Raw genomic sequence first — 12,724 nt, forward strand, 5'->3', positions numbered from 1 at the left:
TATATGTTAGTAAAGCAGATCGCGTTTGACATGAGGACAAATGATTTCTATTGTTTGTGTGTAGAACCGCTACTTTGAGAACCCTCAGGTGATCCCGGAGAACACGGTGCCTCCGCCAGAAATGGTTGGTATGATAACAACAATTGCTGTGAAAGTCAGTCCTGAGCGTGAGGACAGTGAGACACGGACGGTAAATGTTCTCAGCTCTTTTGCTGAGGTTTTTTTTTTTTTTTCCCCCTTTAACTCATGGTTCCTCAACTTGGTAGAAAAAAGATACTGACTGATCTTTTAGATTGCTTAAGTTTTCTCCCCCCACCTCCTTTTTTTTGTTAAATATTTGGAGCCATTTAACCTAGGTAAACATGCGTGTGCCTGGCAGAGGGTCCCTGGTCCTGCTGTATAACGTGAGCCATTGGGTGCCATTGATCCCATGAAATTGTCATGGAAACCTGAAATCTCCTGCTGGAAAGAACAGCCAACTAAGCTTAGGGGATTCTCCTCCATCCTTTGCTTTGAGTCTTTTGACATTAATGACCTTCCCGGAAACTTTATTTAAAATTGTGTTCAGTCAAGCCAGGTGTGGTGGTACATGCTTGTAATCCCAGCATTTGGGAAGCTGAGACAAGGAGGATCGGTTTACAGACAGCCTCAGCTACTTACTAAGGCCCTTTGCAATTCACTGAGACCCTCTTTTAAAATAAAGAATAAAAAATAGGGCTAAGGGGGAGGGTAGCTTAGATGTAGAATGCCCCTGGGTTCCATCCCCAGTACCAAAAAAAAAAAAAAAAAAAAAAAAAATGTATTCACTCACTGAGAGTCTAGGCTCTGGGCAGAGGCCACCAGGTCCCAGTGCAGTCACTTGGGTTTTCTGATTCTGGAAAAGCTTGGAACTTTCATTCTGACCTCCTTACTATCTAAAAACACCTGCCTTGTGCAATTTTGTAAAGGTAATGCTGGTATTGGCTGCATGTAATGTGTTGTCTCATAGTGTCTGCCAGGTAGGTAGCATGCGCTGCGCCCTTACATTGTATTCCTCTGATTGGAGTTAGCAGGATGTTTCGTTTGTGTAAGGATGAGTAAGAAACGAAATGTCATTTTTTTAGTTTTTATTTTTATTTTTATTTTTTATGGTCCTGGGGGTGGAACCCAGGAGTATCCTACCTCTGAGCTACACCCCAGCCCTATTATTTATTTATTGGTGGTACTGGGGGTGGAACCCAGAGGCTTTCTACCTCTGGGCTATACTCCCAGACCTATTTTATATTTTATTTGGAAACAGGGTCTCACTAAGTTGCTGAGAGCCTCACTAAGTAGCTGAGGCTGGCTTCCGAACCCGTGCGATCCTCCTGTCTCAGCCTCCCAAGTGCAGGGATTACAAGCGTGCGCCACCACGCCCGGCCCCCCAGCCCTATTTTTTATTCTTTATTTTGAAACAGGGTCTCACTGAGTTGCAAAGGGCCTCACTAAGTAGCTGAGGCTGTCCTCAAACCGTGATCCTCCAGTCTCAGCCTCCCAAATGCTTGGAGCATGCACCACCATTCCTGGCCGGAAACTAAATTTTAAATAAAGCTTTTACTTCTTTGGTTTTCTAAAATTGGAAAATTTTCTGTGCATTATTCTTCTGTATTTCTTTGTCCACCTTCCTTGCTCAGTTGTATTATATTTTGGAGCTGACATATTTCGTATATATTTTGAGTGTCCTTTATAAGATTACTCAACTTTTTTCTCATTTATTATAAGCACATTCTGTTTATAAACACCTTAGAATAAAACTAATGGGAAAATTTTACTTTTTGATGCTTTTTGCTGTTCTTTCAAGTAAAATAATTATTACATAAAACTTTTGTTAGGTGATTTGAAGTTTTTTTGATAGATTTTCCTGTAGTTTTTACTATAAATGATTATGTTGGAAAATATAAAAACCTTTTATTATTAAATAATAGTTCTCTGTACTTGGTTTTCAAAATAGTTTGATTCTTTCGTCACAGGTATTACAAAGACCTGTCAGTGTTTTCTCTAGTTCAGTGCAGTGATGTTTAGCGGTTGGTCACTGGTTGGGGCTTCTGTAAATTGCCCCGTGATAACCACAGTCTTACCTCTTTTTGTCTTACAGCATTCCATCATTCCAAAAGGATCACTTTCTCTAAAAGTGTTGGCAGAATTGCCCATTATTGTTGTGTTAATGTATCAGGTATGTGCATTGCTAACTGTTTTTTTTTTTTTTTTTTTTTTACCTTCTTTGGGACAAAATTCACATCTAATTTTCTGTAGCAAAAAAGATGTTATCATACCCACAATACTGACTATTGTAACAAACATTGGCATTCTTTTTGCCTTTAGCTCTACAAACTGAATATCCACAATGTGGTTGCTGAGTTTGTGCCCTTGATCATGAATACCATTGCGATTCAGGTATCTGCACAAGCCAGGTGAGATTTGCATCTGCAGATAGGGATATAGCTGAGTGCCGCAGTGCTTTACCTTCAAGAAGTAATACTTGCATTCATCATTCTTAAGACATGAAAATTATGAGCATTAACATTTTTGTAAAATTACATGTACTTTAGACTTTGGAGCTTCCACTTCAGTGATAATAGTGGCAGTTATTTTCATCCCTATTTTAAGAAAACATGATAATGTTTTGGTTTCGGTTGTAAGTTTAGAAGTGTCACTAGGCATCCCGCTGCTCTCTTGTCACCATGGGTGTCTGAGCCTTTCTCACCTTCAAGCCTTCGGCATGTGGGCTGCAGCGGTTCCTACCCTGGTGCCCCTCACCTGCAACCCTGTGTCTCTGAAGAGGCCAGTTTTATTCACCCTTTGCTTTCCTCTGAAGACTTTTATGACTTCTTGATTTGCGACCAGTCTGGCAGGGTCATTTGAGGGCAGGATTTGATCTACCAGTCCCCATAGCCCAGCCCAGGGTTTGCAATGGGCAGATAGGTAATTAATACTCTCTTCATTAGCGTGAGTCTTCAGGTGCTGGCAGTAAAGAATTCATATTGTAACTGCTGTGGAATGGTTTGGCAAACGGGGTTGGGGCCTTAAAACCCTCTATGTTGTTGCAAACTTTTGTTTGCCTAAAAGCATATAAGCATTTACGTTGCTGCTGTGTTGTCCCGGTCTGTGTAGAAGTAAACAGACTTCTGGGCCTTAGTAATTGTTGTAGGCATTTATTTATAATTAAAAGTGTAAGAGCTCTTATTGTAAATTTTATTTCCTCTCAGGCAACATAAGCTTTACAACAAGGAGTTATATGCTGACTTCATTGCTGCCCAGATTAAAACATTGTCATTTTTAGCTTATATCATCAGAATTTACCAGGTATGTTCATCGACTTTTGTTTTTCTCTAATTTACATACAGTGTAAAATTCCCCATACACAAGAGTATATACTTCTTTAAATTCATAGTTGCTTACAGTTGATAACCACCAATACATCAAAATACAGACCATTTCCATCAACCCCAGAGTTTCCTCATGCGGTGGCACAGTCTGTATAGTCGTGTTCTGTTGTATTGTTGGACCATGATGTGTTTATTCATTCACCAGTTGGTGAACGTTTATGTTGTTTCTAATTTTTTTTTTTTTTGTGGTATTGGGGATGGAACCCAGGGGCATTCTACCTCCAAGCGACACCCCAGCTTTATTTTTATATTCTTCATTTTGAAACAGGGTCTCACTGAGTTGCAAAGGGCCTCACTAAGTAGCTGAGGCTGTTCATGAACCACAATCCTTCTGTCTCAGCTTCCCAAATGCTGGGATGACAAGCATGCATCACCATGCCTGGCTTGTTTCTAATTTTTTTTTTTTTTGTGTGTGTGTGTGTGGGTTTGGCAATGGAACCGTGGGGCATTTGACCTTCGAGCTACACCCTCTGCCCAATTTTTTATTCTTTATTTTGAAACAGGGTCTCACTGAGTTGCAGAGGGCCTCACTAAGTAGCTGAGGCTGTCTGCGAACCGCGATCCTCCAGTCTCAGCCTCCCAAATGCTAGGATTACAAGCGTGTGCCACCACGCCCGGCTTGTTTCTAATTTTTTAAAAGACAACTTTATTGAGATATAATTTACATATCATAAATGGAGTGTTTTTAATTTAGTTACAGATCTGTACAACCATTACCACTATCTCTTTTTAAATAATTTTGTTACATCCCCAAAAAGAAACCCTGTGTTCACTATGAATGTATTTTTGTATTTACAGATTTGCCTATTTTATTTTAGTTATTGTAAATTAAACTCCTGTAAATAAACATTTACATACAGATTTTCCTGTGAACAAATTTGGCTCATTGACTTGCTATTGTTAGCAGTTACTCTTGAGCTGTGCACAGTGGCACACACCTGTACCTGGAAGGCTGAGACAGGAAGGATCGCAGGTTCAAGAATAGCCTCAGCAGTATAACGAGACCCTCAGCAACATAGGGAGACCTTGTTTCAAAAAATACTAAAGGGCTAGGGATATAGCTCAGAAGTAGAATGCCCCTGAGTTCAACACCCAGTATCACTCCCCAAAAAAGTTATATGTTGAGGTAAATAGGTGTGGGTGAGATTAGAATTTAAAAATGGTATTACCAAATAAAACTAGAAAGAAATATTGGTTACATTTTTTGAGGAACCTATAGAGTGTTAACTGTTTTTGTTCTACTTGTAGTTGTGGTCTTTTCCTCATTTTAATCACAAGAAATTGAAGGAAAAATTAGATCTTATTTCTCATCAGTCATACAGTGTTTTTGAATAAAACTATTGTATAATCAGTCACAATTGTTTTAAGGTATGGGACAAATTTAGTTCTGATCTGTAACAATGGGTTGTAATTTTTTGATGGATTTACTGTAGGAAAACAAAAATTAAAGCATACATGCTAAGTTATAATAAAAACCACCTTTGAAAGCTTTTGTGAATTTTTCTTTTTTTTTTTTTTTTTTGTGATGTGTGGTACTGGGGATTGAGCCCGGAGGCATTCTATCTCTGAGCTATACTCCTAGCCCTATTTTATTTTTATTTGGAAACAAGGTCTCGTAAGTCGATGACAGTCCCACTACTTGGTGAGGCTGTCCTTAAACCTGCGATCCTCCTGTCTCGGCCTCCCAAGTACTGGGATTGCAATTGTGTGCCACCATGCCTAGCTTTGTGGACTTTATTAATGTTTAGTCAGATAATAACGTGTAGTAAGAAAGTAAAACATTTGGTTTATCTAATTGAGATTTTTTTTTTTTATCCCATGATGTTTGAGTTGGCTTGGGTACTTTTGGTGAACTGCCTCGCAGAGACACCCCCGAGGACACATGGATTAGAGCTATTCTGAGTTGTTAGCATAGTCTCTGGTGGTGTTCTTGACTTACATTAATGAGACTACTAAGCAAAGAGTGTTTGCTTTTTAAACACTTCTAAGGGTTTATTTTTCCTCTTCTAGGAAGTATAACATGTATTGTTGAAACTTGGGAAAATATAGAAAAATGCAAAAACAACATCCATAATCCCATTATGTTAAAGAATGGCTGGCTGTTTATGTTTTCGTACATTCTTGCAGAAGGGCAATGTGCACACGTATGTACGTGCACACACACTATTACAACTTTTTGGATATTACTTGTAAACTAGGCCCAGTACTTGGGAGGCTGAGACAGGAGGATTGCAGGTTTGAGGACAGCCTCAGCATGTAGTTAAGACTCTCATCAACCTAGTGAGATCTTGTTTCAAAATGAAAATAAAAAAATAGGGCTGAGAGGATAGCTCAGAGGTACAGCCCCTGGGCTCAGTCCTTAGTACCAGAAAGACAAAAAAAAAAAAAAAACCCAAAAAAACCTGATAGAATTTAGGCCTTCCTTAACAGGCCTGGCAGTTTAACTGTTGTTTTGCTCTACTTTTACAGGAGTTGGTGACTAAGTATTCTCAGCAGATGGTTAAAGGAATGTTACAGTTACTTTCCAATTGTCCAGCAGAGACTGCACACCTCAGAAAGGAGCTTTTGATTGCTGCAAAGCACATCCTCACCACGGAGCTGAGAAACCGTACGTCTGTCTTTTCTTTGAATGCTTCCCTGACCCTGTTGCCATTTTTAGGGGTGAGACTGACATGACATACTTGGTTGCACTGCAGAAACTCCACGTCTCTCTCTCTCTTTTTTTTTTTTTTTTTGCGGGTCTGGGGATGGAACCCAGGGGCATTCGATCTCCGAGCTACACCTCCTGCTCTATTTTTTATTTATTTTTTTAAATTTTGAAACAGGGTCTCACTAAGTTGCAGAAGGCCTCACTACATGGCTTAGGCTGGCTGCAAGCCTGTGATGGTCTTGTCCCAGCCTCCCAAGTACTAGGATTATAAGCATGTGCCACCATGCCTGGCTTTGATATTTTTTTAATATGATATTATAGGACACTTTAATTTGAAGCTTCTGGGTCTTAAATAGGTAACAACATAACTTCTCACAAAAAATTCAGAGGCAGATGTGGCACCTCACACTTGTAATCCCAGTATTTAGGAGGCTGAGACAGGAGGATCCAGGTTTATGGCCAGCCTCAGCTACTTAGGCCCTCTGCAACTTAGTGAGACCCTGTTTCAAAATAAAGAATAAAAAATAGGGCTGGGGGTGTAGCATGGAGGTATAATGCCCCTGGGTTCAAATCCCAGTAAAACACACGTGACATAAATACACTTGCGTACTTTTAAGTGTTTTTTTTTTTTTTTTTTTTAAATTTATCCTTAGTCTATCTCTGACACTGAACATGACCCTTACTACATTTTTGGAGATGGGTGACGCGTGTGGCCCAGCAGATCCAGTGCCTTCACCTCGGATGGCACTTGTGCCTTTCTGGTCTCCTCCATGTCCCTTCCCAAGTCTGGATTGCATAAGAGGCTGCTGACTGGCTGCTGTGAAAGCACTGTTAAATGACTGAATGTGCGATGGGTCTTGCTGGTGACATATGCAATGCACATTTGTTTTCTAGAGTTCATTCCTTGCATGGACAAGCTGTTTGATGAATCCATACTAATCGGCTCAGGATATACTGCTCGAGAGACCCTAAGGTATGAGATTAGAACTGTAACTTCTGGTTGGTTTTAATGCTAGGGTTCCTGGTGCTTAGTGGTTGTGAGTGTTGTAACATAGGTAGGCTGTTGGGTCTTGACTTGCTAGATTTAGAGTAGCAGGAAATTTTGGAAAGCTCTTAGGTTGCTTTTTGTGCGTGGCTTAAAGGAAGAAATCATAGTAGTCATCCGGCTTTAAATTGCAGATAGAACTTCACGTGTGTGTGTGTGTGTGTGTGTGTGTGTGTGTGTGTGTGTGTAATATCGTTAATTTGATAACCTACCAAGTGAAGGAAACAAAATCTTTGGTTCTGCACATGGAATATTTTGATGTATTTCTCTTCTAGTCTTTGTTTCTTACACATTTTTAAAAAATTAAATTTTTATTTTTAAGTATCTGATAAATGAAAATAAAATTGTGGGTTACTCTGTGTTATTTGATACATGTATACAATGTTATTTCTTACCCTTGAAAAATAATTGTGGTTTGGTAATAGTTACTGTTTCTAAGGAAGAAAATGATTACTGTTTCTAAAGGAGAAAATTAATAATCATCTTTACAATGTAAAATGAGTCAATATTATTTTTTATCTTCTGTAAGAGAAGTGTGATGAATCTTTAAAAAATGTACAGGACGCTGGGCGTGGTGGCGCACGCTTGTAATTCCTGCACTTGGGAGGCGGAGACAGGAGGATCGTGCAGGTTCAAAGCCAGCAAGAGACCCTGTTTCCATATGAAAAAGTATAGAAAATAGGTCTGGGAGTGTAGCCCGGAGGTAGAAGGGCTTCCAGGAACCCCAGTGCCACCAAAAAAAAAAAAAAAAAAAAAAAAATGTACAGGACACTTTGAATATGGTATAGACTGCGTACTATTTTTATGTAAAGTATTGTTACAAGATATTAAATAAGTAAGGCATTCTTTTATAATTTGGGATTGCCCCTGCCTGGAATTGGGCATGAGGTCATATTACTTCTGCATGAAATCTCTAATGACTTTTTCTTGTCCTTAGGCAAAGCCCAAAATTTGGGCCATAGCACAAGTCTCTGAATGATTTGCCTCTGCCCACTATATATATATATATATACTTTTTTTTTGCGTGCATGCGTGTGTACGTGCGTGCGTGCGTGTGTGTGTGTGAGTGACCACGGATATGACCCAAAGGCATTCTACTTCAGAGCTACATCCCCAGCCCTATGTTTTTATTCTTTATTTTGAAATAGGGTCTCACTAAGTTGCCGAGAGCCTCACAAGTAGCTGAGGCTGGCTACAAACCTGTGATCCTCCTGTCTCAGCCTCCCAAGAGCCGGGATTACAAGCGTGCGCCACATTCCTGGCTTGCCCGCTGTCTTAGAACTCTGGGCTTGTTGTCCCTCCCTGGCCTGTTCGATGGCAGTTTCCTCCTTGGCTTTGTGTTCCCGGTTCCCTCCATCTGGAAATTTTTCTGTTTTTTTGCATTAAGACCTCTTGTCCTTAATGTCTCAGCTTTAGTGTCACCTCAGAAGCACCCTCCCTGGTACCCTAAGAATAGTTCCCTCACTGATCCTTCTCAAGTCTCGGTGTGTACAGTTTATTTCTTTCCTTGTCTGCTGCCCTTGAGAGAATAAGCTGCATGGGGCAGGGGCTGTATTTGCTCGGGTGTCTGTATATCCCTAGTGCCTCGTCCGGCATGTGACGCATGGCCACATGTTTAGTGAGTGAAGAACTAATAGCCTGAACATTATTATTGTGGTTTTAGAAAATGGTCATAATATGTAAGAATTAATTCACATAGATTATTTATTTTTGATCAATAAAGCCCATTTAGTACATGATCAAGCTGGTGATGACTTCTGTTTGGGTTAGTCACAGACACCAGATCTGTCAGGAGCTTTATGACGTACATAAGTGTTACCTTCTAACTTGGAAAGTGGCTGAGCATCAAAACAAGACTTGAGCTTTTGCAGTCACGCAGCTGGGAGAGAGTAACAGAGGTGAAGGGGGAACGGGGCCGTACCAGATCTGTCCCGAGCCATTCATGGTGGCACATATCTGTAATCCCATTACTTGGGAGGCTGAGGCAGGAGGGTCATAGGCTTTGGGCCGGCCTCAGTTACTTAGGCCATGTGGAACTTAGTGAGTCTGTTTCAAAATAAAGAATAAAGAACAGGGCTGGAATATAGCTCAGAGGTAGAATGCCCCCGGATTAAATTCCCAGTTCCTCAAAAAACAAAAAAAACAAAAAACAAACCTGCCCCACTTACCAGTGTCATCTCATTGGTGGTGTTTATGGGGCAGATAGTGATCTGTGTGGTGGCCACGGGGGAATGCGCACTAGTGAAGGTCTCTGCCCACAGGCCCCTCGCCTACAGCACTCTGGCCGACCTCGTGCACCATGTTCGCCAGCACCTGCCCCTCAGCGACCTGTCCCTTGCCGTCCAGCTCTTTGCCAAGAACATCGACGACGAGTCCTTGCCCAGCAGTATCCAGACCATGTCTTGCAAGCTCCTCCTGAACCTGGTAGACTGCATCCGCTCCAAGAGTGAGCAGGAGAGTGGCAACGGGAGGGATGTCTTGATGCGGATGCTTGAGGTACTGGTTCCAGTGAGGGCAGCTCTTGCCCTGTGCTCTTTCTCTTGCACACTGCTAAGTTTAACCCGGTGCCTTACTAGCAGGTTTGTGAGCTGGCCCTGTTGCCAGGTCCCTGGAGTTGGGCGCCCTGAAGTTCTAGCTTCCCTCCCCTAGCAGTGTGTGCTTGGTGAGGGGCTTTTCTCTGCCTGCATTTCCTACTAATCACAGGTAATCATAGCATCTGCCTCACAGGATTAGGATTGCTGAGAGAACTAAGCAACACACCTTATGAAGCTCTTCGCATAGTATCTGAGAAGAAATGAAAGAGTTATTTTTTTTGGAGGCATAGTAGCCAAGTGCTTAATTTAGCTGAGGACATCTCTGGAAGACCCCAGAGGGTGCCTGGGTGAGGGGTAGAGGATGATTCCCAAGGAAGGGAATGAGCCCTGGAAGGACAAGTTCAGCAGTGCTGGGTCAAATCCGGGCCCTGCCCCTTGTAACAGTTACTTACTTTCCCATCCCGAACTCTTCCCACGTAAAATGGAGGTACCAATTCAGGGACGCAACCCTTTATAACTGGCATAAAGGAAGAGTTCAGAGATCACCAGCCTTCCGCCTCTTTTGTGAGGATCTCAAACAGTAGGACTTACTACGTCTTACTTTTTGGTCATCTGAAGGTTTGTTTGGCTTGTTGATGTATTTTGTCTTACCTTGGCTTCTCTTCCTGTTAGGTTTTTGTTCTCAAGTTCCACACCATTGCCCGGTACCAGCTCTCTGCCATTTTTAAGAAGTGCAAGCCTCAGTCTGAACTCGGAGCTGTGGAAGCAGCTCTGCCCGGAGTGCCCACTGCCCCTGCTGCCCCGGGCCCTGCTCCCTCTCCAGCCCCTGTGCCCACCCCCGCCCCGCCTCCACCCCCGCCCCCCACTCCTGCCACCCCTGTGACCCCAGCCCCTGTGCCTCCCTTTGAGAAGCAAGGAGAAAAGGACAAGGAGGACAAGCAGACATTCCAGGTCACAGATTGCAGAAGTCTGGTGAAAACCTTGGTCTGTGGTGTCAAGACGATCACGTGGGGCATCACATCGTGTAAAGCGCCTGGTGGTAATTCTGCTCACAAGCTATTGAGACAAGTGACATTTTTAATAGAGGGTTTTATTCGTGTTGACTTAATATGCTGTCTCTTTTCCAGAAGCTCAGTTCATTCCCAACAAGCAGTTACAACCCAAAGAAACTCAGATTTACATAAAACTTGTGAAGTATGCAATGCAGGCCTTAGATATTTATCAGGTAAGGAAGTGCCTCCAGGTGGAAGACGCCTCTTAGGGTTAGAGGCGCTGGTGATGGATGGCGGGTCTTGAGAGGCCTGCTACTATTTGGATGGTCCACAGCACTGCCCAGGTTTGCCCTTGATGTGCAATCAGGCATTGCATTTTTGGTAGGAATTCTTATAGGAGTCCAGATATATGCATTTTTGGGTGGGTAGGGGGATAGTAAAAATGGAATTTATAGAAACATAAAGTTTAGGTTGATTGATTTTTTTCCCCCTGGTCTGAATTATGCAAGGGGTTTTGTTTTGTTTTTATTTTCCACAATTAAGCTTAGAAAAGAGAATGGGGGGATACTTATTATCTAATTGAAGTGCCCTCATTTAAGTATGGAGCTGATGTGATTTTGTAATGGAATATGTTGAGAGTTCGGTTTTGATGCCTATGGGTGGTTCTTTCTTTTTTTTTCTTTTTTTTTTTTTTTGTGGTATGGGGGCTGGAACCCAGGAGCGTTCTACCTCCACGTGACATCTCCAGCCCTATTTTTTTATTCTTTATTTTATATTAGGTCCAGATAGCAGGAAATGGACAAACATACATCCGAGTAGCAAACTGCCAGACTGTTAGAATGAAGGAAGAGAAGGAGGTATTGGAGCACTTTGCTGGTGTCTTCACCATGATGAATCCCTTAACATTTAAAGAAATATTTCAAACTACAGTCCCTTACATGGTGGAAAGAATCTCAAAAAACTATGCTCTTCAGGTATAAAGCTTTTTTTTTTTTTTTTAACATTCTTTCATTGTTACTTTAAAACTTATGTGTTATGTACTTTTTATTTCATTTATTTTGAGGATTTAAAAAATATATCTAAGGATTGCATGTAGAGCTAAGTTCAGAGGAATATTAGGTCATAATGATTGAAAAATTTCCAAAAATCCATATGCTTTGGACCTTCATTAGTGGAAAGTAAATGTATGTTAAATGTAGGTTCTTGAGCCAGGTACGGTGACACAGTCCTATAATTCTAGTACTTGGGAGGTTGAGCAACTTAGAAAGACCTTCAGAAACTCAGACCCAGTTTCAAAATAAAAGAAAACAAAAAGGGTTGGGGGTGCAGGATGGAGGAGGAGTGGCCCTGGGTTCCATTCCCAGCATTGAGGCTCTTGGTGGTGGGTGAGGGTGAGGGTGAGGTAGAACATGGTCTGAAGACTTAGCAAGGTGTTTGCTTTGTTTCCCTTTGATGGGTAATTAGTTTCTTGGCAAGTCTCATACAGCTTTGGTTTGTGTTTTTGGAAAGCTCATTACTTTGTCTTAAAGCTGCTTTGGAGAAAGGATCACTTTTGTCATGCATATTTCCTGTTTTGACAGATTGTTGCCAATTCCTTCTTGGCAAATCCTACTACCTCTGCTCTGTTTGCTACGATTCTGGTGGAATACCTCCTGGATCGCCTGCCGGAGATGGGATCCAATGTGGAGCTCTCCAATCTATACCTCAAGCTATTCAAGTTGGTCTTTGGCTCGGTTTCCCTCTTCGCAGCTGAAAATGAGCAGATGCTGAAGGTAGCGCTCATTTAGATCTAAGTAGCACCTATGTTCAAGGTCTTTCATAGTTTTGTTTTTTTTAAAAATTGTCATTTTTGAGCAGGAACTGTAGTGACTCTTTATATCTGTAAAGTGCTTTTTGAATTGACAAAGACTTGCAGCAAATTAGGGCTGATGTGAAAAATATTTAAGGTGTTTCAGTTCATTTATCTGGTGACTTAATATGAAAAATCCAGAACTCCTATGGTAAGCAACTGTGTTACCACTACTTCTCGTTTTTAAACTCAGTTTCTTGGTCTAGATTACACAAGGAAAATAGTGCATCATTCTTTTTTTTTTTTTCTT

General features: G+C 41.4%; 1 protein-coding gene across 4 annotated transcripts in view; it reads left to right on the top strand.

Moving 5' to 3' along the window:
• The window catches only part of TRRAP (transformation/transcription domain associated protein), a gene marked incomplete at both ends in the record, with an annotated part of 131,090 nt that overhangs the window by 18,894 nt on the left and 99,472 nt on the right, over nt 1–12,724 (top strand). For 3 of the 4 annotated variants that reach the window (XM_080702487.1, XM_080702488.1, XM_080702490.1), the window contains 11 exons: nt 65–190; nt 2,114–2,191; nt 2,341–2,429; nt 3,225–3,321; nt 5,874–6,012; nt 6,949–7,027; nt 9,361–9,595; nt 10,306–10,672; nt 10,761–10,858; nt 11,405–11,599; nt 12,206–12,397. In XM_080702487.1, coding sequence (XP_080558613.1) covers nt 65–190; nt 2,114–2,191; nt 2,341–2,429; nt 3,225–3,321; nt 5,874–6,012; nt 6,949–7,027; nt 9,361–9,595; nt 10,306–10,672; nt 10,761–10,858; nt 11,405–11,599; nt 12,206–12,397 — 1,695 coding nt within the window. The remainder of the gene's footprint in view (nt 1–64; nt 191–2,113; nt 2,192–2,340; nt 2,430–3,224; nt 3,322–5,873; nt 6,013–6,948; nt 7,028–9,360; nt 9,596–10,305; nt 10,673–10,760; nt 10,859–11,404; nt 11,600–12,205; nt 12,398–12,724) is intronic. The other variant, XM_080702489.1, reaches the window with a different exon arrangement.

Source organism: Muscardinus avellanarius, assembly GCF_963383645.1.
Source record: "Muscardinus avellanarius genome assembly, chromosome: 10".
Taxonomy (NCBI): Eukaryota; Metazoa; Chordata; class Mammalia; order Rodentia; family Gliridae; genus Muscardinus; species Muscardinus avellanarius.